This window comes from Salvelinus alpinus, chromosome 8 (genome assembly GCF_045679555.1).
Source record: "Salvelinus alpinus chromosome 8, SLU_Salpinus.1, whole genome shotgun sequence".
Taxonomy (NCBI): Eukaryota; Metazoa; Chordata; class Actinopteri; order Salmoniformes; family Salmonidae; genus Salvelinus; species Salvelinus alpinus.
Genome location: NC_092093.1, coordinates 60,034,811 through 60,060,234, shown reverse-complemented (window position 1 = coordinate 60,060,234; position 25,424 = coordinate 60,034,811). Strand labels below are relative to the sequence as shown.

At 45.0% G+C, this 25,424-nt stretch overlaps 1 protein-coding gene across 1 annotated transcript in view; it reads left to right on the top strand.

Annotated features, from left to right (window-relative positions):
* The window catches only part of LOC139583377 (melanoma receptor tyrosine-protein kinase-like), a 47,178-nt gene that overhangs the window by 15,143 nt on the left and 6,611 nt on the right, over positions 1-25,424 (top strand). Inside the window, exons 2-20 of the mRNA XM_071414395.1 lie at positions 7,349-7,500; positions 7,916-8,123; positions 9,851-9,985; positions 10,542-10,610; positions 10,817-10,935; positions 11,118-11,259; positions 11,588-11,704; positions 13,893-14,019; positions 14,189-14,262; positions 14,367-14,457; positions 14,706-14,908; positions 15,400-15,532; positions 15,666-15,756; positions 15,968-16,125; positions 16,289-16,327; positions 16,684-16,828; positions 17,058-17,180; positions 20,055-20,153; positions 20,351-20,536. Of these exons, the coding sequence (XP_071270496.1) occupies positions 7,349-7,500; positions 7,916-8,123; positions 9,851-9,985; positions 10,542-10,610; positions 10,817-10,935; positions 11,118-11,259; positions 11,588-11,704; positions 13,893-14,019; positions 14,189-14,262; positions 14,367-14,457; positions 14,706-14,908; positions 15,400-15,532; positions 15,666-15,756; positions 15,968-16,125; positions 16,289-16,327; positions 16,684-16,828; positions 17,058-17,180; positions 20,055-20,153; positions 20,351-20,536 (2,411 nt within the window). The remainder of the gene's footprint in view (positions 1-7,348; positions 7,501-7,915; positions 8,124-9,850; positions 9,986-10,541; positions 10,611-10,816; positions 10,936-11,117; positions 11,260-11,587; positions 11,705-13,892; positions 14,020-14,188; positions 14,263-14,366; positions 14,458-14,705; positions 14,909-15,399; positions 15,533-15,665; positions 15,757-15,967; positions 16,126-16,288; positions 16,328-16,683; positions 16,829-17,057; positions 17,181-20,054; positions 20,154-20,350; positions 20,537-25,424) is intronic.

Here is a 25,424-nt window from a genome sequence, read left to right as displayed (position 1 = left end):
CACTTGAACAGAAGGAAACTTGCTCACTCTCGAAACTATTCTAGTGTCTCATTTGGCCTTTCAGAGTCATCCAGCTGCAGCCTGTAACATATCATATTTGGAAATTGAATATAAACTCTAGTTCTATATTTCCAGCTAAGACAAATGAACTGCAATGCCTCATACAGCAAACATTGAACTTGCAATGTCAGCTAACTGAACTCATACGGTGGGTGTACAGAAGAAATAAAACCATTGAGTTGCAAAATCTCTCTCATATAGACCCCACCCAGTACAACACACACAGGAACTTCTTCCTATGCAGTCTGGCATGGCCTTGCAGTGGAGGCTTTCCAAGTCAAACAATCAACTAAAACCTGTTCTTCAGAAACAAAGCAGGAGGATCATAGAGAGCTAAACCAGAGAGGATAGCACGCTTTACATCACTGGAATCCAAAGTCATATTAGCAGTCTAATTTATCTTCTCATGCCCCATCTCTTTCACTTAAGGTTTTTAACTAATTGCTCTAATAGTCAACTGTGAACTACAGTCATTGAAAAAAATAGCCCTTGCACACCTACTTTGTGTATGTTTGAAAAAGAAGAAACCAGCATACTGGTGTTCTTGAATAATTCACAATTTTATTCAAATTGGAGCATATAAGATGACCAGTGTGCTACGAGCAGCAGCAGAGTGCAGGGGAGAGTTTTTGAGGAAGGGAGGATGAGTTCAACACACTGGTGTGATTGAAGGAGTGGGAAGGGAGGATGAGTTCAGTGGTGTAAACTACTTAAGTAAAAATACTTTAAAGTACTACTTAAGTAGTTTTTTGGGGTGTCTGTACTTTACTTTACTATTTATATTTTACTTCACTACATTCCTAAAGAAAATAATGTACTTTTTACTCCATACATTTTCCCTGACACCCAAAAATACTCGTTACATTTTGAATGCTTAACAGGACAGGAAAATGGTCCAATTCACACACTTATCAAGAGAACATCCCTGTCATCTCTATTACCTCTGATCTGGTGGACTCACTAAACACAAATGCTTTGTTTGTAAATTATGTCTGAGTGTCTAAGACTATCAGTAAAATAAATAAAAAATGAAAATAGTGCCATCTGCTTTGCCTAATTCAAGGAATTTGAAAGGATTTATACTTTTACTTTTGATACTTAAGTATATTTTTGAAATTACATTTACTTTTGATCCTTAAGTATATTTAAAATCAAATACTTTTAGACTTTTAGTCAAGTAGTATATTACTGGGTGACTTTCACTTTTACAGGAGGGAGGGTACTGGAACAGGAGGGAGGGTACTGGAACGGGGCGGTGGGTACTGGAACAGGGGGGAGGGTACTGGAACGGGGGGGTGGGTACTGGAACAGGAGGGAGGGTACTGGAACAGGAGGGAGGGTACTGGAACGGGGGGGGGTGGGTACTGGAACAGGAGAGGGGGGATACAGAACAGGAGGGAGTGAGATACTGGAACAGGAGGGAGGGTACTGGAACAGGAGAGGGGGGATACAGAACAGGAGGGGGTGAGATACTGGAACAGGGGGGGAACTGGAAAGGGGGGAGATACTGGAACAGGAGAGGGGGGATACGGAACAGGAGGGGGGGAAACTGGAAGGGGGTGAGGTACTGGAACAGGAGGGGGGGCATGGAACAGGAGGGGAGGTACTGGAACAGGAATGGGGGGTACTGGAAAAGGAATGGGGGGGGGTACGGAACGGTAGAGGGGAGGGGAGGTACTCGAACAGGAGGTGGGGTACGGAACATGAGAGGGTGGGTACTGGAACAGGAAGGGGGGATACGGAACAGGAGGGAGGGGATACAGAACAGGAGGGAGTGATACGGAACAGGGGGGAGATATGGAACAGGAGGGGGGGTACGGAACAGGAGGGAGGGTACTGGAACAGGAGAGGGGGATTTCGTAACAGGAGGGGGGGTACTGGAACAGGAGAGGGGGGTTTCGGAACAGGAGAGCGGGGGGGTACTGGAACAGGAGGGGGGATACTGGAAGAGAAGGAGGGGATACAGGAACAGGAGAGGGGGGATACGAAACAGGAGGGGGGGGGGATACTGGAACAGGAGGGGGAGATATACTGGAACAGTAGGGGTGAGGTATACTGAAACAGTAGGGGGATGGATACTGGAACAGTAGGGGGATGGATACTGGAACAGGAGGGGGGGGGTACTGGAACAGGAGGGGATACTGAAACAGGAGGGGGAGATATACTAGAACAGTAGGGGGAGGGATACTGGACCAGTAGGGGTGAGGGATACTGGAACAGTAGGGGGAGGGATACTGGACCAGTAGGGGTGAGGGATACTAGACCAGTAGGAGTGAGGGATACTGGAACAGTAGGAGTGAGGGATACTGGAACAGTAGGGGGATGGATACTGGAACAGTAGGGGGAGGGATACTGGACCAGTAGGCGGAGGGATACTGGAACAGTAGGGGGAGAGATACTGGACCAGTAGGCGGAGGGATACTGGAACAGTAGGGGGAGGGATACTGGAACAGTAGGGGGAGGGATACTGGACCAGTAGGCGGAGGGATACTGGAACAGTAGGGGGAGGGATACTGGAACAGTAGGGGGAGGGATACTGGAACAGTAGGGGGAGGGATACTGGAACAGTAGGGGGAGGGATACTGGAACAGTAGGCGGAGGGATACTGGAACAGTAGGGGGAGGGATACTGGAACAGTAGGGGGATGGATACTGGAACAGTAGGGGGAGGGATACTGGAACAGTAGGCGGAGGGATACTGGAACAGTAGGGGGAGGGATACTGGAACAGTAGGGGGAGGGATACTGGTCCAGTAGGGGGATGGATACTGGAACAGTAGGGGGAGGGATACTGGAACAGTAGGGGGAGGGATACTGGAACAGTAGGGGGAGGGATACTGGTCCAGTAGGGGGAGGGATACTGGAACAGTAGGGGGAGGGATACTGGAACAGTAGGGGGAGGGATACTGGAACAGTAGGGGGAGGGATACTGGAACAGTAGGGTGAGGGATACTGGAACAGTAGGGGAAGGGATACTGGAACAGTAGGGGGAGGGATACTGGAACAGTAGGGGAAGGGATACTGGAACAGTAGGGGGAGGGATACTGGAACAGTAGGGGGAGGGATACTGGTCCAGTAGGGGGAGGGATACTGGAACAGTAGGGGGAGGGATACTGGAACAGTAGGGGGAGGGATACTGGAACAGTAGGGGGAGGGATACTGGAACAGTAGGGGGAGGGATACTGGAACAGTAGGGGAAGGGATACTGGAACAGTAGGGGGAGGGATACTGGAACAGTAGGGGAAGGGATACTGGAACAGTAGGGGGAGGGATACTGGAACAGTAGGGGGAGGGATACTGGAACAGTAGGGGAAGGGATACTGGAACAGTAGGGGAAGGGATACTGGAACAGTAGGGGTAGGGATACTGGAACAGTAGGGGGAGGGATACTGGAACAGTAGGAGGAGGGATACTGGTCCAGTAGGGGGAGGGATACTGGAACAGTAGGGGGAGGGATACTGGAACAGTAGGGGGAGGGATACTGGAACAGTAGGGGGAGGGATACTGGAACAGTAGTGGGAGGGATACTGGTCCAGTAGGGGGAGGGATACTGGAACAGTAGGGGAAGGGATACTGGAACAGTAGGGGGAGGGATACTGGAACAGTAGGAGGAGGGATACTGGAACAGGAAGGGGAGGGTACTGTAACAGAAAGGGGGATGGATACTGGACCAGTAGGGGGAGGGATACTGGAACAGTAGGGGGAGGGATACTGGAACAGTAGGGGAAGGGATACTGGAACAGTACGGGGAGGGATACTGGAACAGTAGGAGGAGGGATACTGGAACAGGAAGGGGAGGGTACTGTAACAGAAAGGGGCATGGATACTGGACCAGTAGGGGGAGGGATACTGGAACAGTAGGGGGAGGGATACTGGAATAGTAGGGGGAGGGATACTGGAACAGGAAGGGGAGGGTACTGTAACAGAAAGGGGGATGGATACTGGACCAGTAGGGGGAGGGATACTGGAACAGTAGGGGGAGGGATACTGGAATAGTAGGGGGAGGGATACTGGAACAGTAGGGGAAGGGATACTGGAACAGTAGGGGAAGGGATACTGGAACAGTAGGGGTAGGGATACTGGAACAGTAGGGGGAGGGATACTGGAACAGTAGGAGGAGGGATACTGGTCCAGTAGGGGGAGGGATACTGGAACAGTAGGGGGAGGGATACTGGAACAGTAGGGGGAGGGATACTGGAACAGTAGGGGGAGGGATACTGGAACAGTAGTGGGAGGGATACTGGTCCAGTAGGGGGAGGGATACTGGAACAGTAGGGGAAGGGATACTGGAACAGTAGGGGGAGGGATACTGGAACAGTAGGAGGAGGGATACTGGAACAGGAAGGGGAGGGTACTGTAACAGAAAGGGGGATGGATACTGGACCAGTAGGGGGAGGGATACTGGAACAGTAGGGGGAGGGATACTGGAACAGTAGGGGAAGGGATACTGGAACAGTACGGGGAGGGATACTGGAACAGTAGGAGGAGGGATACTGGAACAGGAAGGGGAGGGTACTGTAACAGAAAGGGGCATGGATACTGGACCAGTAGGGGGAGGGATACTGGAACAGTAGGGGGAGGGATACTGGAATAGTAGGGGGAGGGATACTGGAACAGGAAGGGGAGGGTACTGTAACAGAAAGGGGGATGGATACTGGACCAGTAGGGGGAGGGATACTGGAACAGTAGGGGGAGGGATACTGGAATAGTAGGGGGAGGGATACTGGACTAGTAGGGGGAGGGATACTGGAACAGTAGGGGGAGGGATACTGGAACAGTAGGGGGAGGGATACTGGAACAGTAGGGGAAGGGATACTGGAACAGTAGGGGGAGGGATACTGGAACAGTAGGGGGAGGGATACTGGAACAGTAGGGGAAGGGATACTGGTCCAGTAGGGGGAGGGATACTGGAACAGTAGGGGGAGGGATACTGGAACAGTAGGGGGAGGGATACTGGAACAGTAGGGGGAGGGATACTGGAACAGTAGGGGGAGGGATACTGGAACAGTAGGGGAAGGGATACTGGAACAGTAGGGGGAGGGATACTGGAACAGTAGGGGAAGGGATACTGGAACAGTAGGGGGAGGGATACTGGAACAGTAGGGGGAGGGATACTGGAACAGTAGGGGAAGGGATACTGGAACAGTAGGGGAAGGGATACTGGAACAGTAGGGGTAGGGATACTGGAACAGTAGGGGGAGGGATACTGGAACAGTAGGAGGAGGGATACTGGTCCAGTAGGGGGAGGGATACTGGAACAGTAGGGGGAGGGATACTGGAACAGTAGGGGGAGGGATACTGGAACAGTAGGGGGAGGGATACTGGAACAGTAGTGGGAGGGATACTGGTCCAGTAGGGGGAGGGATACTGGAACAGTAGGGGAAGGGATACTGGAACAGTAGGGGGAGGGATACTGGAACAGTAGGAGGAGGGATACTGGAACAGGAAGGGGAGGGTACTGTAACAGAAAGGGGGATGGATACTGGACCAGTAGGGGGAGGGATACTGGAACAGTAGGGGGAGGGATACTGGAACAGTAGGGGAAGGGATACTGGAACAGTACGGGGAGGGATACTGGAACAGTAGGAGGAGGGATACTGGAACAGGAAGGGGAGGGTACTGTAACAGAAAGGGGCATGGATACTGGACCAGTAGGGGGATGGATACTGGAACAGTAGGGGGAGGGATACTGGAATAGTAGGGGGAGGGATACTGGAACAGGAAGGGGAGGGTACTGTAACAGAAAGGGGGATGGATACTGGACCAGTAGGGGGAGGGATACTGGAACAGTAGGGGGAGGGATACTGGAATAGTAGGGGGAGGGATACTGGACTAGTAGGGGGAGGGATACTGGAACAGTAGGGGGAGGGATACTGGAACAGGAAGGGGGTACTTAGTGGTTAGGGTGAGGGAGCCATACATACACACTCGTATGTTGATTTAGTCAAGAAGCGAGGATGGTCTACGATTTTACTTATAATGTTATAATGTTTGTTCTAAGCCTAGGGGCTTGTAATTTTTTAAGTTAAAAGCGGTTTCTTGAAGAAGAACTTGCCTGTCTACCGCAAACCACAGCATGACTCACTGAAAAGCTTTCTCACAAGCTACGTAAACAGCTAATATGAACCACAAGTATATCAGACTTATTAAATGATTTGTTTGGCTACATCCCCATGATCATGCTGTGAGCCCTGTTGTCTTATCCCAAGATAAATTACACAGGAACTGGCTATTCCCTAACCTGCTGCTTCACCTCCCACTGACTACAGCATCTGCCTCTAAAACTGTGCGTGTGTGTATCTGTGTGTGTCTGTGTATGTGCGTGTGTGTCTTCATTCAACTCATGATATCCTAGTACATGCTGCCTAACTCTACGTACCAGCGACAACCACTCCCCAAAGCACACACTACTATCTGAGAGACCTATGGATTGGTGAACATTTCCCCTTGGTTGTTGTGTAGCCTGCAGCTGTGTAAAGGTTAATGATGTGTCAACCTTTCATCTCCTCAGAACCTGTCCAACCTGTTGTGGAGATGTTCATATCTCACTTACACTGAGCGTACAAAACATTAATGACACCTGCTCTTTCCATGACATAAACTGACCAGGTGAATCCAGGTGAAAACTATGATCGGTTATTGATGTCACTTCAATCAGTGTAGATGAAGGGCAGGAGACAGGTTAAAGAAGGATTTACAAGCCTTGAGACAATTGAGACATGGATTGTGTATGTGTGCCATTCAGAGGGTGAATCGGAAAGACAAAAGATGTAAGTACCTTTGAACAGGGTATGGTAGTAAGTGCCAGGTGCAACGGTTTGTGTCAAGAACTGTAACGCTGATGTGTTTTTTACGCTCAGCAGTTTCCCGTGTGTATCAGGAATGGTCCACCACCCAAAGGACATCCATCCAACTTGACACAACTGTGGGAAGCATTGGAGTCAACATGGGCCAGCAGTCCTGAGGAACGCTTTCAACACCTTGTAGATTAATGTTTTGTACACTCAGTGTATATCAGAGCTGACAGTCAGTCACCTGCACCTCAACACGATTAGCTATGCCCACAGTAGGTTGGGTTTCCATGTTAATGTTCAGTGGGAACCTGTTTGGAATGTACGGTTCCCACTGAATGATGTCTCTCGTCCAGAAGTGAAACTCTGTTTTGTTCATTATGTAAATGACTCACTCATACAGCCAACACTCAAGCCAAAATTGGACGTAAACGATGAGCAACTAAACTTTCATAGTGAAATACATTTTCCCTTTAGCTGTGTCGTCCTGTGGTTTCAGTGTGTCAGGGGATCAGCAACAGGTTGACGCTGCTGGGGACTGTAGACGACCACTACAACAACCTGGTGAGGATGTACAGCAACTGTACCGTGGTCCTGGAGAACCTAGAGCTCACCTACATCCAGGACTACCACGACCTGTCCTTCCTCAAGGTGAGGAGATGGAGGGTTCAATTATAACACATTGTTTGCAGTGGCTTCCTATCCACCATTCTTATGTCCTAGCTCCTCTCCCCCTCGCAGATCTAAAATGACGAGAGAAAATTGTGTATCAGCCATTTCAGTCCCTTTCTTGCCGTGGCATCTAGCTCCTAGTTGAATGCACTGGCTGTAAATAACTCCGGATAAGAGTCTGCTAAATGACTACAATGTCAATGTAATGGTCAGAATAAAGCTTTTCTCTCATTTGTGCCTTTACTAACACCAACTGAACAATGATGGTATTGCAAACCTGGCATTACCTTCAGGGGCAACATGTATTCTGGAGATGGCTGCACTACTACTAGACCAAACTTTAACATCCTGTTAGCAATTATTTTCATTATTTCTATGGTGTTTTGCCCTCCAGTCCATTCAGGAGGTTGGAGGCTATGTTCTGATCGCCGTCAACAAGGCAGCCATCATCCCACTGGAGAACCTGCGTCTGATCCGAGGACACTCCCTCTACGACAACAAGTATGCCCTGGCTGTCATGTCCAACTACGAGAAGAACCACTCCTCTGTGACCCTTAACTACACACGGGGCCTGAGGGAGCTGATGCTGAGAGGACTGACAGGTTAGTGGGTGACTAGGGGGTCCACTTCAGTGACTGTATCCAGGATTCTGTCCACATCTGAGTGGGTCAAATACATTATATCATGTTATTTAAATTACTTTGAAGTATTTGAAGTATTTGAGGTGCGAGTGATTTAGTGTGGAGTTAGAACTTTTGGGTCTATCCCATTGGTTCCATTGCGCAGGCCAGAAAAATATAGCTCCAGTGCCTTCAGAAAGTATTCACAGTCATGACTTTTTCTACATTTTGCTGTGTAACAGCCTGAATTTGGCAAAAAAAAGAAAAGCTGAAATGTCTTGAGTCAATAAGTATTCAACACCTTTGTTATGACAAACCTAAATAAGTCCAGGAGTAAAAATGTGCTTAACATGTCATATAATAAGTTGCATTTAACATGATTTTTGAATGACAACCTCATCTCTGTACTCCACACATACAATTATTGGTAACACTTTACTTGACACCCAGTATCATAACACGTTACCCCACACATCAAGCAGTCCCAAAGTCGAGCAGTAAATTTCAACCACAGATTCAACCACAAAGACCAGGGATGTTGTTCAATGCCTCACAAAGAAGGGCACCTATTGGTAGATGAGTAAAAATAAAAGCAGACATTGAATATCCCTTTGACCATGGTGGTTATTAATGACATTTTGGATGGTGTATCAATACATCCAGTAACTACAAAGATACAAGCGTCTTTCCTCTTCTAAGTTGCTAGAGAGGAAGGAAACTGTTCAGGGATTTCACCATGAGGCCAATGATGACTTTAAAACAGTTACAGAGTTTCATGTGATAGGAGAAAACTGATGATGGATCAACAACATTGTAGTTACTTCACAATACTAACCTAATTGACAGGATGAAAAGGAAGCCTGTACAGAATAAAAATATTCCAAAACATACATCCTGTTTGCAACAAGGCACTAAAGTAACACTGCAAAAAAAAAAAAAATGTTTTTGTCCTAAATACAAAGTGTTATGTTTGGGGCAAATCCAATACAACACATTACTGAGTACCACTTTCCATATTTTCAAGAATAGTGCTGGCTGCATCATGTTATGGGTATGCTTGTAATCGTTAAGGACTACGGAGTTTTTCAGGATAAAAAAAAACTAATGGAGCAAAGCACAGGCAAAATCCTAGAGGAAAACTTTCCACCAGACACTGGGTGACAAATTAACCTTTCATCAGGACCATAACCTAAACCACAAGGCCAAATCTACATTTGGGTTGCTTACCAAGAAGGCAGTGGATGTTCCTGAGAGGCCGAGTTACAATACTGACTTAAATCTACTTCAAAATCTATGGCAAGACCTGAAAATTGTTGTGTAGCAATGATCAACAACCAATTTGACAGAGCTTGAAGAATTTTTTAAAGAATAATGGCCAAAAGTTGCACAATCCAGATGTGGAAAGCTCTTAGAGTCTTGCCCAGAAAGACTCACAGCTGTAATCGCTGCCAAAGGTGTTTCTACAAAGTATTAATTCAGGGGTGTGAATACTTATTCAAATTAGATATTTCTGTATTTCATTTGAAATAAATTGAAGAAAAAAATCTAAAAACATGTTTTCACTTTGTTGTTATGGGGTATTGTGTGTAGATGGGTGAGACAAAAAAAATATGTTTTAAATTCAGGCTGTAACACAACAAAATGTGGAATAAATCAAAGGGTATGAATACTTTCTGAAGGCACCGGATCTGTCCTTCTATTTTGCACAGACATTCTCAAGGGAGGGGTGAAAATTGCCCACAATCCTTTGCTGTGTAATGTGGAGACCATCCAATGGTGGGACATGGTAAACAAGGCCGGCAACCCCAGTATGGAGTTCAAACTGGAGAGCTATGGCCGTTACTGTAAGTATGCTAGCTTAATTTAAAAACAGAAACACTGTAAAGTAATGAATTCTTTTCTCAGTTGTGTTCAGTGGAATAATTTAGGGTTGTTGTTTTTCATTTGAAGCTTCTGTAATATGGATGTACAGTATGTTGCACAACTACTATGATTATTCCATATGATACAGATTTCGGGTTTGCATGAACAGGTTTTGCCATGTGTTACACTTGAGCAATAAGGCCCAATGGGGTGTGGTATATGGCCAATATACCACGGCTAAGTGATGTTCTTAGTCACGACGCAACGCGGAGTGCCTGGACACAGCCCTTAGCCGTGGTATATTGACCATATATCACAACCCCGAGGTGCCTTATTGCTATTATAAACTGGTTACCAACATAAATAGAACAGTAAACAAGTGTTTGTGCATCATACCCGTGGTATATTGTCTGATATACACACGGCTGAAATGCCGTTTCATTCAATCAGCTTCCAGGATCCAAACTACCTGGTTAATAATAGTTTTCTATGAATGAGATCATTCAGAAGTTAAGCAGTGTTTTTCCCACCTGACAGGTGGCAAGTGTGACCCTGGATGCTACAATGGATCATGCTGGACACCAGGACCAGAGAACTGTCAAACATGTAAGAATACACTCTTCTCTACCTGAAATTAGCATGAGAGTAGTCACACAAAAACCTCACATGCTATTTCTCAACATTTTGTTGATGTTGAAAGTATTTTGTTGGTTGCTCATTTTCTCCCACAGACCCTTGCTCTCAGTGAAGGGTGTGTTCTGTTGACTGACTGGTCCTTATCTCTCTGTCTTCATCTCTCTGTCTATCCTCAGTTACCAAGCTGAAGTGTGCAGAGCAGTGCTCTGGAAGGTGTAGGGGTCCTAAACCGAGTGACTGCTGTAACGAACACTGTGCTGCAGGCTGCACCGGCCCTAGGCCTACAGAGTGCCTGGTGAGGGACTCTTCTGACTCCAATTAATTTATCATTTGCAAAAGTTATAATCACATAGGAAACACATCTAAAAGACAACAGGCAGACGACCCACTCCTGGGCTGCTCCACATTAGAAAACAGATATGGTTGACAATATTGCACACTTATTGTGATCCTAGTCTTTCATTCTTGTATTCAAAGGCCTGCAGAGACTTCCAGGATGATGGCACATGTAAGGATGCCTGCCCTCCTACCATGATCTACAATCCCAACACCCACCAGCTGGCTTCCAACCCTAACGCCAAGTACACGTTCGGGGCCACTTGTGTGAAGACCTGCCCACGTAAGGCCAATAGTGTCCATCTGTATGATCCATTATTAATACAGATGCACTCAGAGGTCTGCTCAGAAAGGTGCAATGTTACTGATCGCCCAGATAGAAATGTAAAGAACAGATGCTTGTCTGTCAGGTAGAATTAGAAATTGTGCTAGATTTGTTACTTTCCTTTCTGCAATTTTCAGAACGTTTCACCTCACTTAATACAGCCCAGTTATCTAGACAACTCCACTGTACCTACATGGTGAAGAGACTTTTGCCTATAATTGGTTGGAGTGGTGAAGGTGTCTTTGGGTGACCCCTGACCTGTCCTGTGATTGGTTGTCTCTTGCAGATAACTATGTGGTGACGGACCACGGGGCGTGTGTCCGAACATGCAGTGGCAACACACACGAGGTGGAGGAGAATGGTGTCAGGAGGTGCAAGAAGTGTGATGGAATCTGTCCAAAAGGTGAAGGGGGAGTGGTGACCAGTCAAACTGGGCAGTTTTGAGGCCCACCTGTTTAGCTAAAACCACATTTTTTGTTGTTGCCTGTTTTGCATGTTATTTTGGCATTAATACGTGTCAAATATCAGTTTGCAAACATTGTAAAAACAAAACAAACAAAAAACACAATTGAGTTAATAAAGCCACATACAAACTTGGTCTCTTTTTTGCTTTCTTGAGTAAGGCAGCTTCAAAATGCAGGTGTTTCAGCCTAACTCAATGCTTTGTCTGTGGTGGTGGGGCAGCCAGCGGAAAATACGGAGCATAGGTGTTGGTAATGTTCTTTAGTTGCATCGTGATTGGCTGTGTTCTGTCACTCATGGGGACACTACGTCCCTGCGAAATCTACGGCTTGAGCTTGAAAATTCAAGCCCCTTGGGTGCTACAATAGAATTACATTAGAAGTGCCCATCCAAGAAGGCTCAACGTCATTGGCCACAGATAAAATGACATCAAATCACGTTGTATCTACAGTAGCTTTGATTGGATCTTAGCTAGCAAGCTAGCAGTCATCATCATGAATCAAGTCGACAATTTACTGGCAAATTATTTTCAAGCCTTGTGATATGAAGAGAAATAATGAAGAGAAATTATAGATAAAACGTATCGGTGCTCATTAGCCATTGGACATAAACATTACACAGTAAGTTGGAAATCTCAAATTTAACAACAAGTGGTTTGAAAGGAATCAGTGGCTAGCTGCAAGCATTTCAAAGCAATCACTAGCCTGCTATTCAGTGGAATGGGTGTGTGGTCCAAGTCTGGGTTTAAGGGTCTCTTTTCCAAGCTTAAAAGGATAAACATTCAACATTAGCCATGCTGTCAATCCAGCATGACTTCTGCCGCGCTCAAAACAACTGGAAACTCGGAACTGGGAAATCTCAGACTTCAGTGAGTTCAAGACAACTGGGAACTCGGAAAAAAATTTGCTCCGACTGGGATTCTTTTTTTTGAACGGTCATCCAACTCAGAATTGCAAGTCGGGAACTCTGACCTCTTTCTAGAGCTCCAACCTGAAGATCACTGACATCATCATGATTCGACCTTGTTTTTTTCCCGAGGCCCCAGTTGTCTTGAAAGCACTATAAATCCAGAGAATGCCAGACTTCGATGACAAAGTTTGATGACAAAATTTGTCCAGGAAGGACGGCCGCGCTACCTGCCTGTTCAAGTGAGCACAAGGTGAGTCCAAAAATGTTGTGTATGCTGCTGCATAAATTATGTAATATGCCAGGAAGATATGTATACTGTAGCTAAGAAAGTAAAACTAAGTGTATGTTATGTAGTAAGCTGTTAGTAGCCCATGTGCCTCACCCTACTAATTTGGTCAATTTTTCCCCTCATAATTTAGCCTACTGTTCTGACTTGGTGGTGCACATGTAGCCTATAGCCTGTTTTAGAGAAATGTCATCATCGAATATTGTAAGAGCTTTCATTGTCTGCTTATATGCCCCCTTTATTTATCTGACTTGCTGTATAGGGAGAATACTGTAAGAATGGCTCATGTTCTGAATTCTGTCGCTGTACATTTCAAAGTGCTGAACAAATAGTTATACTGACTACGTCCGTCCTAACTCACGCATTAATGTCTTAATCGAAATTACGGATTGCATATTATCCGCTCGTCGTTCCCTTATGCCATAGTTTGCACATCTCAATTGTCAGTAGAACCACATTTGTTTAAGCAAGTCAGCCATATCAGCTATGTTTTTTTAAAGGCACTAAATGAGGCTGAATGAACTGTTTCGCTGCCAGGCAAGGCTCCGCTGATAGCCAGGTGTAGCAGTGGTAAGGGTTGGGACTGCTGTTGGGACTCTGTTGTTGGGACAGCTTTATGTAGGCCCTAACAGTTTGTGGGCACCGTTTGTCACTGTTATAGTGCAATTAATGTATTGTTTAGAGTTGTGTTGTTTAGTGGCTTTGCTAGCATGCATAAAATAAAATGGTGGGAAGTTTGCTCCACCAAGATTTACATGCTAAAATTGCCCCTGTAAAGGGGTCTGAATATTGCAAATGTAACTCTTTGTCCGTGGTAAGCTGGACAACATAATTGTACATTCTTTTCAACTTTGCTAGCCGTGTGGTTTTTAAACCTCATAATGTTGCATTAGATCGTCAATGATTTTAATGTTTTGGTGTTCTTCTCGTCTAGTGTGCAATGGACTTGGAATGGGGCCGCTTACTGCCGTCTTGTCAATCAACGCCTCTAACATTGATTCTTTCAAAAACTGCACCAAAATCAATGGCGATGTTTCAATAATTGGAACCTCTTTGAATGGGTAAGGAATAACAATAGCATTGTACAGCGTCCATGGGCTGTCCTAATATGGACACTGTAGCACTGAAACAAAATGCAATTTGCCATGTGTTCATTCAAATTAATTCAACTTTAAATGAGTGTTTGAACTACTTGTCTAAGATATGTATCTTTGTAATTGCTTCTTTCAGTGATAGGTACACATTAACACCAAAAATGGACCCTGCCAAACTGGATTATTTCAGAACTGTGAAGGAAATTTCAGGTAGAACAAAGTTTAACTTATCTTCAATTGCTATGTAATTCAGCTGAGGGTAATCAAAGCAAAGATAATGCTTGATTAAATGTATTTTTGTTACTTCCCTAAAGGGTTTCTGCTCATACAAGCTTGGCCAAAGCACCTTGATTCTCTCAGTGCATTTGAAAACCTGGAGATTATCAGGGGAAGGACCAAACAGTTGTAAGTGTATCTCTGTCTAACGCTCTGCTATTGTAATGACTATGAAACATGGTTTTTGGTGTATTTTGTCAGTGGAGTACTGTTCATGATAGAAAGTAAATACTCAATAACCTAGGAGGTCAACTCTGGGCTGGGTTGAGAAACTCTGCTGTATGATATTATAGCAATGTCACAGAAATATTGTTCAATGTTACGTATGGGCTAGCTACAGTAGCAGTAAGCTAACATTACCTTCCCTCTTCCCATAGTGGTCAGGTGAGTTTTGCTGCCCTCAACGTGGCCCATCTGAAGTATCTAGGCCTCCGCTCCCTACGAGAGATCAGCGATGGCAACATTGTGGTGAAGAACAACCCCCACCTCTGCTACACCAACGGAGGCCACTGGAATGGCCTGTTCAGACTGGACAAACAGTTCGCAAGGGTGGACAACAATGCCAACATCAGCACATGTGGTAAGCAAGGACAAGCATCAAGTATAAACTCTGATCAACGCCTTTGCAAACACTGCTTTTCAATGGCCAAATGCTAACATTCATCCCAACAGCCATATACACATAGGCCACAGGTAGTTGCAGTTAGCTTAGCTACCTAACATTGCCATTGTTGGATATAAGCAATGTGGTTGTGGCTCTACTTCCACCCTCTGGTAGGTTAGATAGATTTTGAGCACTACAGCTTAGACCTAGCATATCCATTCAGATTTAACCTAGCCTAGTGGGTTGGGTCTAGGACAGGACTGTTTAATTCCGGTCCTGGAGGGCCGAAAGCGAAACACTTCAGTTTTTTGTTTCTACCTGGCAGTTAATTGCACTCACCTGATGTCCCAGGTCTGGAGAGGATATAAACCAGAAGTGTTTCGTCCCTCGAGGACCGACATTGAACAGTCCTGGTCTAGGAGTTGTTTCTGGATGGAGCCTATAGTCTTCCCCTCTCTTCCCTACAGCCCAGCTGAACAGTACCTGTGATGACATGTGCACTAAGGAGGGCTGCTGGGGGCCCGGTCCAACCATGTGTTTAACCTGCCTGTACTATGCCCGTAGGGGCCGCTGTGTGGGGGCCTGTCACGTACTGGAGGGGTGAGTTAACCCAACGACACCAAGGGCAATACTACTGATACTGCTCATATGTTGACTATATCTACTCGAGATGGAGGGTTGTGCTGTGTCAATGTTTTGATCGTTTTTCCTCGCCTTTCTCTTGCCTTTTCAGGGCGCCAAGAGAGTATGTGTTGAACAACATGTGCCTAGAGTGTGACCGAGAGTGTATGGTGAAGAATGGAACCGGAAGCTGCTTTGGATCTGTATGCTCCTTTAACTTTATATTCATCTGAATTGTCTCATCTAATTTAATTATTTTGACATTCAGGTGTGATAGCTATTGAGTTGTGTAACAAATTCTGAAAATTTGATGAGAATTCTGTGTGATTTGTCAAATATTGCAAAGTCAGCTGTATTTTCACTCAAGACAACAATTAGATCAACAATTCTAACCTCTGACCCTCCACTCTGAAGGGCCCTGACAAGTGTGTGGAGTGCACCCACGTCAAAGATGGCCCCCACTGTGTCTATCGGTGCCCACGTGGCGTTCTCGGGGACGTGGACAGGCCCATCTGGAAATACGCTGACAAGAACAGAGAATGTCAGCTCTGCCATGAGAACTGCACCGACGGGTAAGGCACAGTCTACACAGCGATCTCTAACTCCTCGTTGTAAAGGCAATGTCAGCCCTTTTTGAATGATTGTCTATTCAGAAACTACGATGAGTGTTTACCATGGTCAGGATTGTGTGAAGTAGTCACTCTGAGAATAGTATTCCCTCCTTTCTTTCTATAGATGCTCTGGACCTGGACTGAATGGCTGCAATGCCAGAGGGTGAGCGAGATCTTTCAAATAAAGCAACATGAAACCAGTTCGATTACAGATCTGTTTGTGCTGTTTGGTGTGACAATGACTATAGTAATAAACACAAACACATCTGGGATCAGGTTAACGCCGAAACCATATCATAGTGAAAGATCAAGATAGATCAAGTGCTAAGTGATCTAGGTTGATGTAACCTTATATAAGTCCAGTATAGGCAACAGAAGAAAGATCAATCAATCAACCAATCAAATGTATTTTATGAAGCATTTTATACATCAGCAGTTGTCACAAAGTGTTTGATATCAGATGTTTTTATTAAGAAGCTAGCAGGAAACTCACCTCTTGTGTTGTTGCTGCTTTCCCAGTGGTCCCGTGCCGTCGGCGGTGGCTGCCAGTGTGGTGGGAGGCCTCCTGGTGTTTGTGGTCCTGGCCTTGGGTGTGTTCGTGCTAGTCCGCAGACGTCACATCGTCAGGAAGAGGACGCTGCGCCGCCTGCTGCAAGAAAGAGAGGTAACAGACAGAGACCACACTGCCAGAGGGAGGACACAAACTGTACTGTTCACAAACTGTATACTTGGGCATGCATCAGACATGGACACATATAGACTCAGTCACAGACGTGACACGCTCATGTTGATCATTCAACAAGAGAGGCCAACATACACGTTAACACCTTTACGGGGCCGCAATGACGTACAGTAGGTAGATAATTACACTTGCTTTGTTGTTGGTCCCATAGTTGGTTGAACCCCTGACCCCAAGTGGAGAGGCACCCAACCAGGCCCTGCTCCGCATTCTGAAGGAGACCGAGTTTAAGAAGATCAAAGTGTTGGGATCAGGGGCCTTTGGAACTGTCTTTAAGGTAAGCAGAGTGATCAATACTTTTTTAATGGAGGTGGTTCAGACCGTGAATGAGTAATCTTACATGAGACCTGAAGACTTGCGTTCGCTCTCAACATGGTTGGGCTCAATTCAGAATTGAATTGAGAATGCCTCATCATTTCCAATTCAGTTCTTGAACTTGAATTGAAGTAGTAAACAGGATACAGAATTGTAATTCGAATTTGTATTAAAGGAAATATAATTTAATTCAGTGAATTTAAATTAAATGTAAATGCCTCTTCTATTCTATATGATGTGTAGTCTATACAAATATACAAACAATTGTATATAAAACATCAAATGTCATTATACACAGTACCAGTCAAAAGTTTGGACACACCTACTCATTCAAGGGTTTTTCTTTATTTTTACTATTTTCTTCATTGTAGAATAACAAAAAAAAAGTGTTAACAAAATCAAAATATATTTTATATTTGAGATTATTCAAAGTAGCCACCCTTTGCCTTGACGACAGCTTTGCACACTCTTGGTATTCTCTCAACCAGCTTCATAAGGTAGTCAACTGGAATATATTTCAATTAACAGGTGTGCCTTGTTAAAAGTTAATTTGTGGAATTTAATTCCATCTTAATGCGTTTGAGCCAATCGGTTGTGTTGTGACAAGGTAGGGGTGGTATACAGAAGATAGCCCTATTTGATAAAAGACCAAGTCCATATTATGGCAAGAACAGCTCAAATAAGCAAAGAGAAATGACAGTCCATCATTACTTTACGACATGAAGGTCAGTCAATCCAAAAAATTTCAAGAACTTTTAAAGTTTCTTTAAGTGCAGTTGCAAAAACCATCAAGCGCTATGATAAAACTGGCTCTCATGAGGACCACCACAGGAAAGGAAGACCCAGAGTTACCTCTGCTGCAGAGGATAAGTTCATTAAAGGTAACTGCACCTCAGATTGCAGACCAAATAAATGCTTCACAGAGTTCAAGTAACAGACACATCTCAAAATCAACTGTTCAGAGGAGACTGCGTGAATCAGGTCTTCATGGTTGAATTGCTGCAAAGAAACCACTACTAAAGGACACCAGTAATAAGAAGATACTTGCTTGGGCCAAGAAACACAAGCAATGGACATTAGAAAGGTGGAAATCTGTCCTTTGGTCTGATGAGTGGAAATTTGAGATTTGTGGTTCCTCTGTGGAGATGGAAGAACATTCAAGAAGGACAATCATCTCTGCAGCACTCCACCAATCAGGCCTTTATAGTAGAGTGGCCAGATGGAAGCCACTCCTCATTAGGCACATGACAGCCCGCTTGGAGTTTGCCAAAAGGCACCTAAAGACTCTCAAACCATGAGAAACAAGATTCTCTGATCTGATGAAACCAAGACTGAACTCTTTGGCCTGAATTCCAAGCATCACGTCTGAAGGAAACCTGGCCCCATCCCTACGGTGAAGCATGGTGGTGGCAGCATGTGGGGATGTTTTTCAGAGGCAGGGACTGGGAGACTAGTCAGGATCGAGGGAAAGATGAACAGAGCAAAGTACAGAGATATCCTTGATGAACACCTGCTCCAGAGCGCTCAGGACCTCAGGCTGGGGTGAAGGTTCACCTTCCAACAGGACAACGACCCTAAGTACAAAGCCAATACAATGCAGGAGTGGCTTCGATTCAAGTCTCTGAACGTCCTTGAGTGGCCCAGTCAGAGCCCGGACTTGAACCCAATCGAACATCTCTGGAGAGACCTGAAAATAGCTGTGTAGCGACACTTCATCCTACCTGACAAAGCTTGAGAGGATCTGCAGGAAATAATTGGAGAAATTCTCCAAATACAGGTGTGCCAAGCTTGTAGCATCCTACCCAAGAAGACTCGAGGCTGTAATCGCTGCCAAAGATGCTTCAACAAAGTACTGAGTAAACGGTCAGAATACTTATGTAAATGTAATATTTCAGTTTTTTATTTGTATAAATTAGCAAAATGTCTAAACCTGTTTTTGCTTTGTCATTATGGGGTATTGTGTATAGATTGATGAAGATTATTATTATTTTTTAAATTCATTTTAGAATAAGGCTGGAACGTTACAAAATGTGGAAAAAGGGGACTGAATACTTTCCGAATGCACTGTACATATAAAATATTGTTGAAACCATTTATTTACAGGAAAAACTCTTCAATGAATGATCAAGGAAAACAAAACCTGGATGTGAATATTCTACGTTATTATATTTCATTAATCACTTAAAATTGGTTAAATATTGGGAAAATACAACATTCCCAGAATGCATTAGTTTAATCCTCAAATTGATCCCGAGGCTTAGAAAAGGAGCCAAACAAATTAAATGGTTCGTGGAAATATAATTGGCTATTCTATACGCTAAGGTTAAAAGAGTATACTGTATATGAACATTGTTTCCAGAGAAAAGTATCGCGATACTCATTAGTATCGTGGCAAGGAAACAAAACACGAAGCGGATTTAACTTCTTTAGGAGAACAGCCCTAATTATTATTATACCTTTATTTCAACAAGGAACACAGACTGAGACCAAGGTCTCTTTTACAGCTGGGCCCTGCGTATACATGTTTACACATACAGTTAAGGTACAATGATTAAGAAACTACACAAGACAAACAAAACGATCATAGATAACACAAAAAAATACAGCAACAGATTACATTTACACATAGGTTATTAATGTTGGAAACAAACATCATTATGTTGTCATCCAGAGTCAAATTTCTTTTCCAAGCTAGAGCACACAATATTTTCCATACAGCAGATTTTTAAAGGAACAAAGAGTTTGGTCTGCTTTGTGATTACATTTTTGGCATGGAAAAATGATTGCGCTACTGGTATCGTTCCAGACCTAATAAACGTGTGTTTTTTCTCCCCAGGGCGTGTGGATTCCTGAGGGAGAAAACATGAAGATCCCTGTTGCCATTAAGGTGTTGAGGGAGGCCACATCTCCCAAAGCCAACAAGGAGATTCTAGATGTGAGTCAATTGTTTGTATAGTAGATATCCTGAATGAAGCCCAAGCGGTCAATGTTCCCTTTTAACTGCAGTTGGGCTGCGCTTTTCAGCAGATTGCCATATCATATTCATGTGGTTCCTTCCTGAGATGTTAAACACTTCTTCAGGCGTTGTGAGATCTGAAGATGACCCCCCTTCCCCATGTTTTCTGTCTTCAGGAGGCCTATGTGATGGCCAGTGTGGAGCACCCCCACGTATGTCGTCTGCTTGGCATCTGCCTGACGTCCACGGTGCAGCTCATCACCCAGATCATGCCCTATGGCTGCCTGCTGGACTATGTCAAGGAGAACAAGGACCTCATCGGCTCCCAGTGCCTACTCAACTGGTGTGTACAGATCGCAAAGGTGAGCAAACAGGAAATAACTGCTGTGTTAACTTACATTTGTGTCTTATTTCTGTATACAAGTATACTGTACCCATTACTTCTGGGGATACAGAACCTTCTAACAAATCATTAGCAAGCCTCTGTCAAAGATGTAGCTACATTGTCAGTCAGTCTGGATCTGACTAACGCAACAAGTTGTTTGTAACTTATTTTTTAACATATTTTGTACATAATGTTGTTGCTACCGTCTCTTATGATCGAAAATAACTCCTGGACATCAGAACTGGGATTATTCACCATGGACTGGAAGAAGCTTTTTCCTTTAACGAGTCCGACAAGAAAGATATACTGCTCTCCCAAGAACAGACCCAGATCCCGGTCACTAGGCTACCTGGGGCGGCAGATTATTATATATATACAGTATATATATATATATATATATTTTTTTTTTTACCTTGTCAGCTCGGGGATTCGATCTTGCAGCCTTTCGGTTACTAGTCCAACGCTCTAACCACTAGGCTACCTGGGGCTGCAGGTAGCTAGTAACTGGAAAGTTGCAAGATCGAATCCCCGAGCTGACGAGGTATAAAAAATTATAATTTAAATTTAAAAATTTAAAAAATACAGGCCTCTCTCATCTTTTTAAGTGGGAGAACTTGCACAATTGGTGGCTGACTAAATACTTTTTTGCCCCACTGTATATAATAATAATCTGTCTTTCTGCCCCTGAACAAGGCAGTTAACCTACTGTTCCTAGGCCATCATTGAAAATAAGAATTTGTTCATAACTGACTTGCCTAGTTAAATAAAGGTTAAAAAAATTAAATTGCATGAAGAAAAGATGGAGGAAAAGAGGACGCAGATCAGGCTGCCTTTTGAGAATCCATAGGCGAGCGTGTAAACTCTCAATGCCATCAATTCTACTTGCTAACATGCAATAATTGGAAAATAAAATGGAAGACCTACGATTACGATTATCCTACCAACGGGACATTAAGAACTGTAATATCCTATGTTTCACCGAGTCGTGGCTGAACGACGACACGGACAATATAGAGCTGGAGGGATTTTCATTGCACCGGCAGAACAGAGAGGCTACGTCTGGTAAGACGAGGGGTGGGGGTGTGTGTCCTTTTGTCAGTAACAGCTGGTGCGCGATGTCTAATATTAAAGAAGTCTCGAGGTATTTCTCGCCTGAGGTAGAGTACCTTATGATAAGCTGTAGACCACACTATCTACCAAGAGTTCTCATCTATATTATTTACCACCACAAACCGATGCTGGCACTAAGAGCGCACTCAATCAACTCTATAAGGCCATAAGCAAACAAGAAAATGGGCTCCTAGTGGCCGGGGACTTTAAAACAAGCAAACTTAAATACGTTTGACCAAATATGTGCAACCAGAAGGAAAAAGAACTCTAGACCGCCTTTACTCCACACAAAGAGATGCATACAAAGCTCTCCCCCGCCCTCCATTTGGCAAATCCAACCATAATTCTATCCTCCTGATTCCTGCTTACAAGCAAAAACTAAAGCAGGAAGTACCAGTGATTCGCTTAATACGGAAGTGGTCAGATGGCGCGGATGCTACGCTACAGGACTGTTTTGCTAGCACAGACTGGAATATGTTCCGGGATTCATCCAATGGCTTTGAGGAGTATACCACCTCAGTCATCGGCTTCATCAATAAGTGCATCAACGATGTCATCCCCACAGTGACCGTACGTACATATACCAACCAGAAGCCATGGATTACAGGCAACATCCACATCGAGCTAAAGGCTAGAGCTGCCGCTTTCAAGGAGCAAGACACTAATCCGGACGCCTATAAGAAATCCCGCTATGCCCTCAGACAAACCATCAAACAAGCAAAGCATCAATACAGGATTAAGATTGAATCCTACTACACCGGCTCTGACACTCATCGGATGTGGCAAGGCTTAAAAACTATTACGGACTACAAAGGGAAACCCAGACGCGAGCTGCCCAGTGACGCGAGACTACCAAACGAGCTAAATGCCTTTTATGCTCGCTTCGAGGCAAGCAACACTGAAGCATGCACAAGAGCACCAGCTCTGGATGTGATAACGCTCTCCGCAGCCGATGTGAGCAAGACCTTTAAATAGGTCAACATTCACAAAGCTGCGGGGCCAGATGGATTACCAGGACGTGTACTCAAAGCATGTGTGGACCAACTGGCAAATCTCTTCACTGACATTTTCAACATGTCCCTGACTGAGTCTTTAATACCTAAATGTTTCAAGCAGACCACCATAGTCCCTGTGCCCAAAGAAGCGAAGGTAACCTGCCTAAATGATTACCGCCCCGCAGCACTCACGTCGGTAGCGATGAAGTGCTTTGAAAGGCTGGTCATGGCTCACGTTAACAGCATCCTCCCGGATACCCTAGACCCTCTCCAATTCGCATACCGCCCCCAACAGATCCACAGATGACGCAATCTCAATCACACTCCATACTGCCCTTTCCCACCTGGACAAAAGGAACACCTATGTTCAACACCATAGTGCCCACGAAGCGCATCACTAAGCTAAGGACACTGTGACTAAACACCTCCCTCTGCAACTGGATCCTGGACTTACTGACGGGCTGACCCAGGTGGTAAGGTTAGGCAACAACACGTCTGCCACACTGATCCTCAACACTGGGGCCCCTCATGGGTGTGTACTTAGTCCCCTCCTGTACTCCCTGTTCACCCACGACTGCGTGGCCAAACACAACTCCAACACCATCATTAAGTTTGCTGACGACACAACAGTGGTAGGCCTGATCACCGACAACGATGAGACAGCCTATAGGGAGGAGGTCAGAGAACTGGCAGTGTGGTGCCAGGACAACAAACTCTCCCTCAATGTGAGCAAGACAAAGGAGCTGTTCGTGGACTACAGGAAAAGGAGGGCCGAACAGGTCCCCATTAACATCAACAGGGCTGTAGTGGAGCGGTTCGAGAGTTTCAAGTTCCATGATATTCACATCACCAACGATCTATCATGGTCCAAACACACCAAGACAGTCATGAAGAGGGCATGACAAAACCTTTTCCCCCTCAAGAGACTGAAAAGATTTGGCATGGGTTCGCAGATCCTCAAAAAGTTCTACAGCTGCACCATCGAGAGCATCCTGACCGGTAGCATCACTGCCTGGTATGGCAACTGCTCGGCATCTGACCGTAAGGCGCTACAGAGGGTAGTGCGTACGGCCCAGCACATCACTGGGGCCAAGCTGCCTGCAATCCAGGACCTATATAATAGGTGGTGTCAGAGGAAAGCCCATAGAATTGTCAGAAACTCCAGACACCCAAGTCTTAGACCCCCCCCCTCCCAATTTGTTTTGTACACTGCTGCTATTCGCTGTTTATTATCTATGCATAGTCACTTCATACCTACCTACATGTACAAATTACCTGAAATTGCAAAATCTGGACCCCTACAAATCAGCCGGGCAAGACAATCTGGACCCTCTCTTTCTAAAATGATCTGCTGAAATTGTTGCAACCCCTATTACTAGCCTGTTCAACCTCTTTTTCGTATCATCTGAGATTCCCAAAGATTGGAAAGCTGCCGCGGTCATCCCCCTCCTCAAAGGGGGAGACACTCTAGACCCAAACTGCTTCTCTGATAGAGTTCAGTGTGTCAAATCGGGGGGGGGGGGGCCTGTTGTCCGGACCTCTGGCAGTCTCTATGGGGGTGCCACAGGGTTCAATTCTCGGGCCGACTCACTTCTCTGTATACATCAATGATGTCGCTCTTGCTGCTGGTGATTCTCTGATCCACCTCTATGCAGACGACACCATTCTGTATACTTCTGGCCCTTCTTTGGACACTAACCTCCAGACGAGCTTCAATGCCATTCAACTCTCCTTCCGGGGCCTCCAACTGCTCTTAAATGCAAGTAAAACTAAATGCAACCGAACCGAACTTCAACCGATCGCTGCCCGCACCTGCCCGCCCGTCCGTCCAGCATCCCTACTATGGCCGGTTCTGACTTAGAATATGTGGACAACTACAAATACCTAGGTGTCTGGTTAGATTGTAAACTCTCCTTCCAGACCCACATTAAGCATCTCCAATCCAAAATTAAATCTAGAATCGGCTTCCTATTTCGCAACAAAGCATCCTTCACTCATGCTGCCAAACCTACCCTCGTAAAACTGACCATCCTACCGATCCTCGACTTCGGCGATGTCATTTACAAAATAGCCTCCAACACTCTACTCAACAAATTGGATGCAGTCTATCACAGTGCCATCCATTTTGTCACCAAAGCCCGCTTCATACTCGTCGCCATACCCACTGGCTCCAGGTAATCTACAAGTCTCTGCTAGGTAAAACCCACCTTATCTCAGCTCACTGGTCACCATAGCAGCATCCACCCGTAGCACACGCTCCAGCAGGTATATCTCACTGGTCACTCCCAAAGCCAATTCTTCATTTGGCCGCCTTTCCTTCCAGTTCTCTGCTGCCAATGACTGGAACGAACTGCAAAAATCACTGAAGCTGGAGACTCAAATCTCCCTCACTAGCTTTAAGCACCAGCTGTCAGAGCAGCTCACAGATCACTGCACCTGTGCATAGCCCATCTGTAAATAGCCCATCCAACTACCTCATCCCCATATTTATTTTTTTATCTTGCTCCTTTGCACACCAGTATCTCTACTTGCACATTGATCTTCTGCACATCTACCATTCCAGTGTTTAATTGCTATATTGTAATTACTTTGCCACCATGGCCTATTTATTGCCTTACATCCCTTATCCTACCTCATTTTCACACACTGTATATAGACTTTTTCTTTTTCTACTGTATTATTGACGGTATGTTTGTTTATTCCATGTGTAACTCTGTGTTGTTGTATGTGTCGAACTGCTTTGCTTCATCTGGTCAGGTC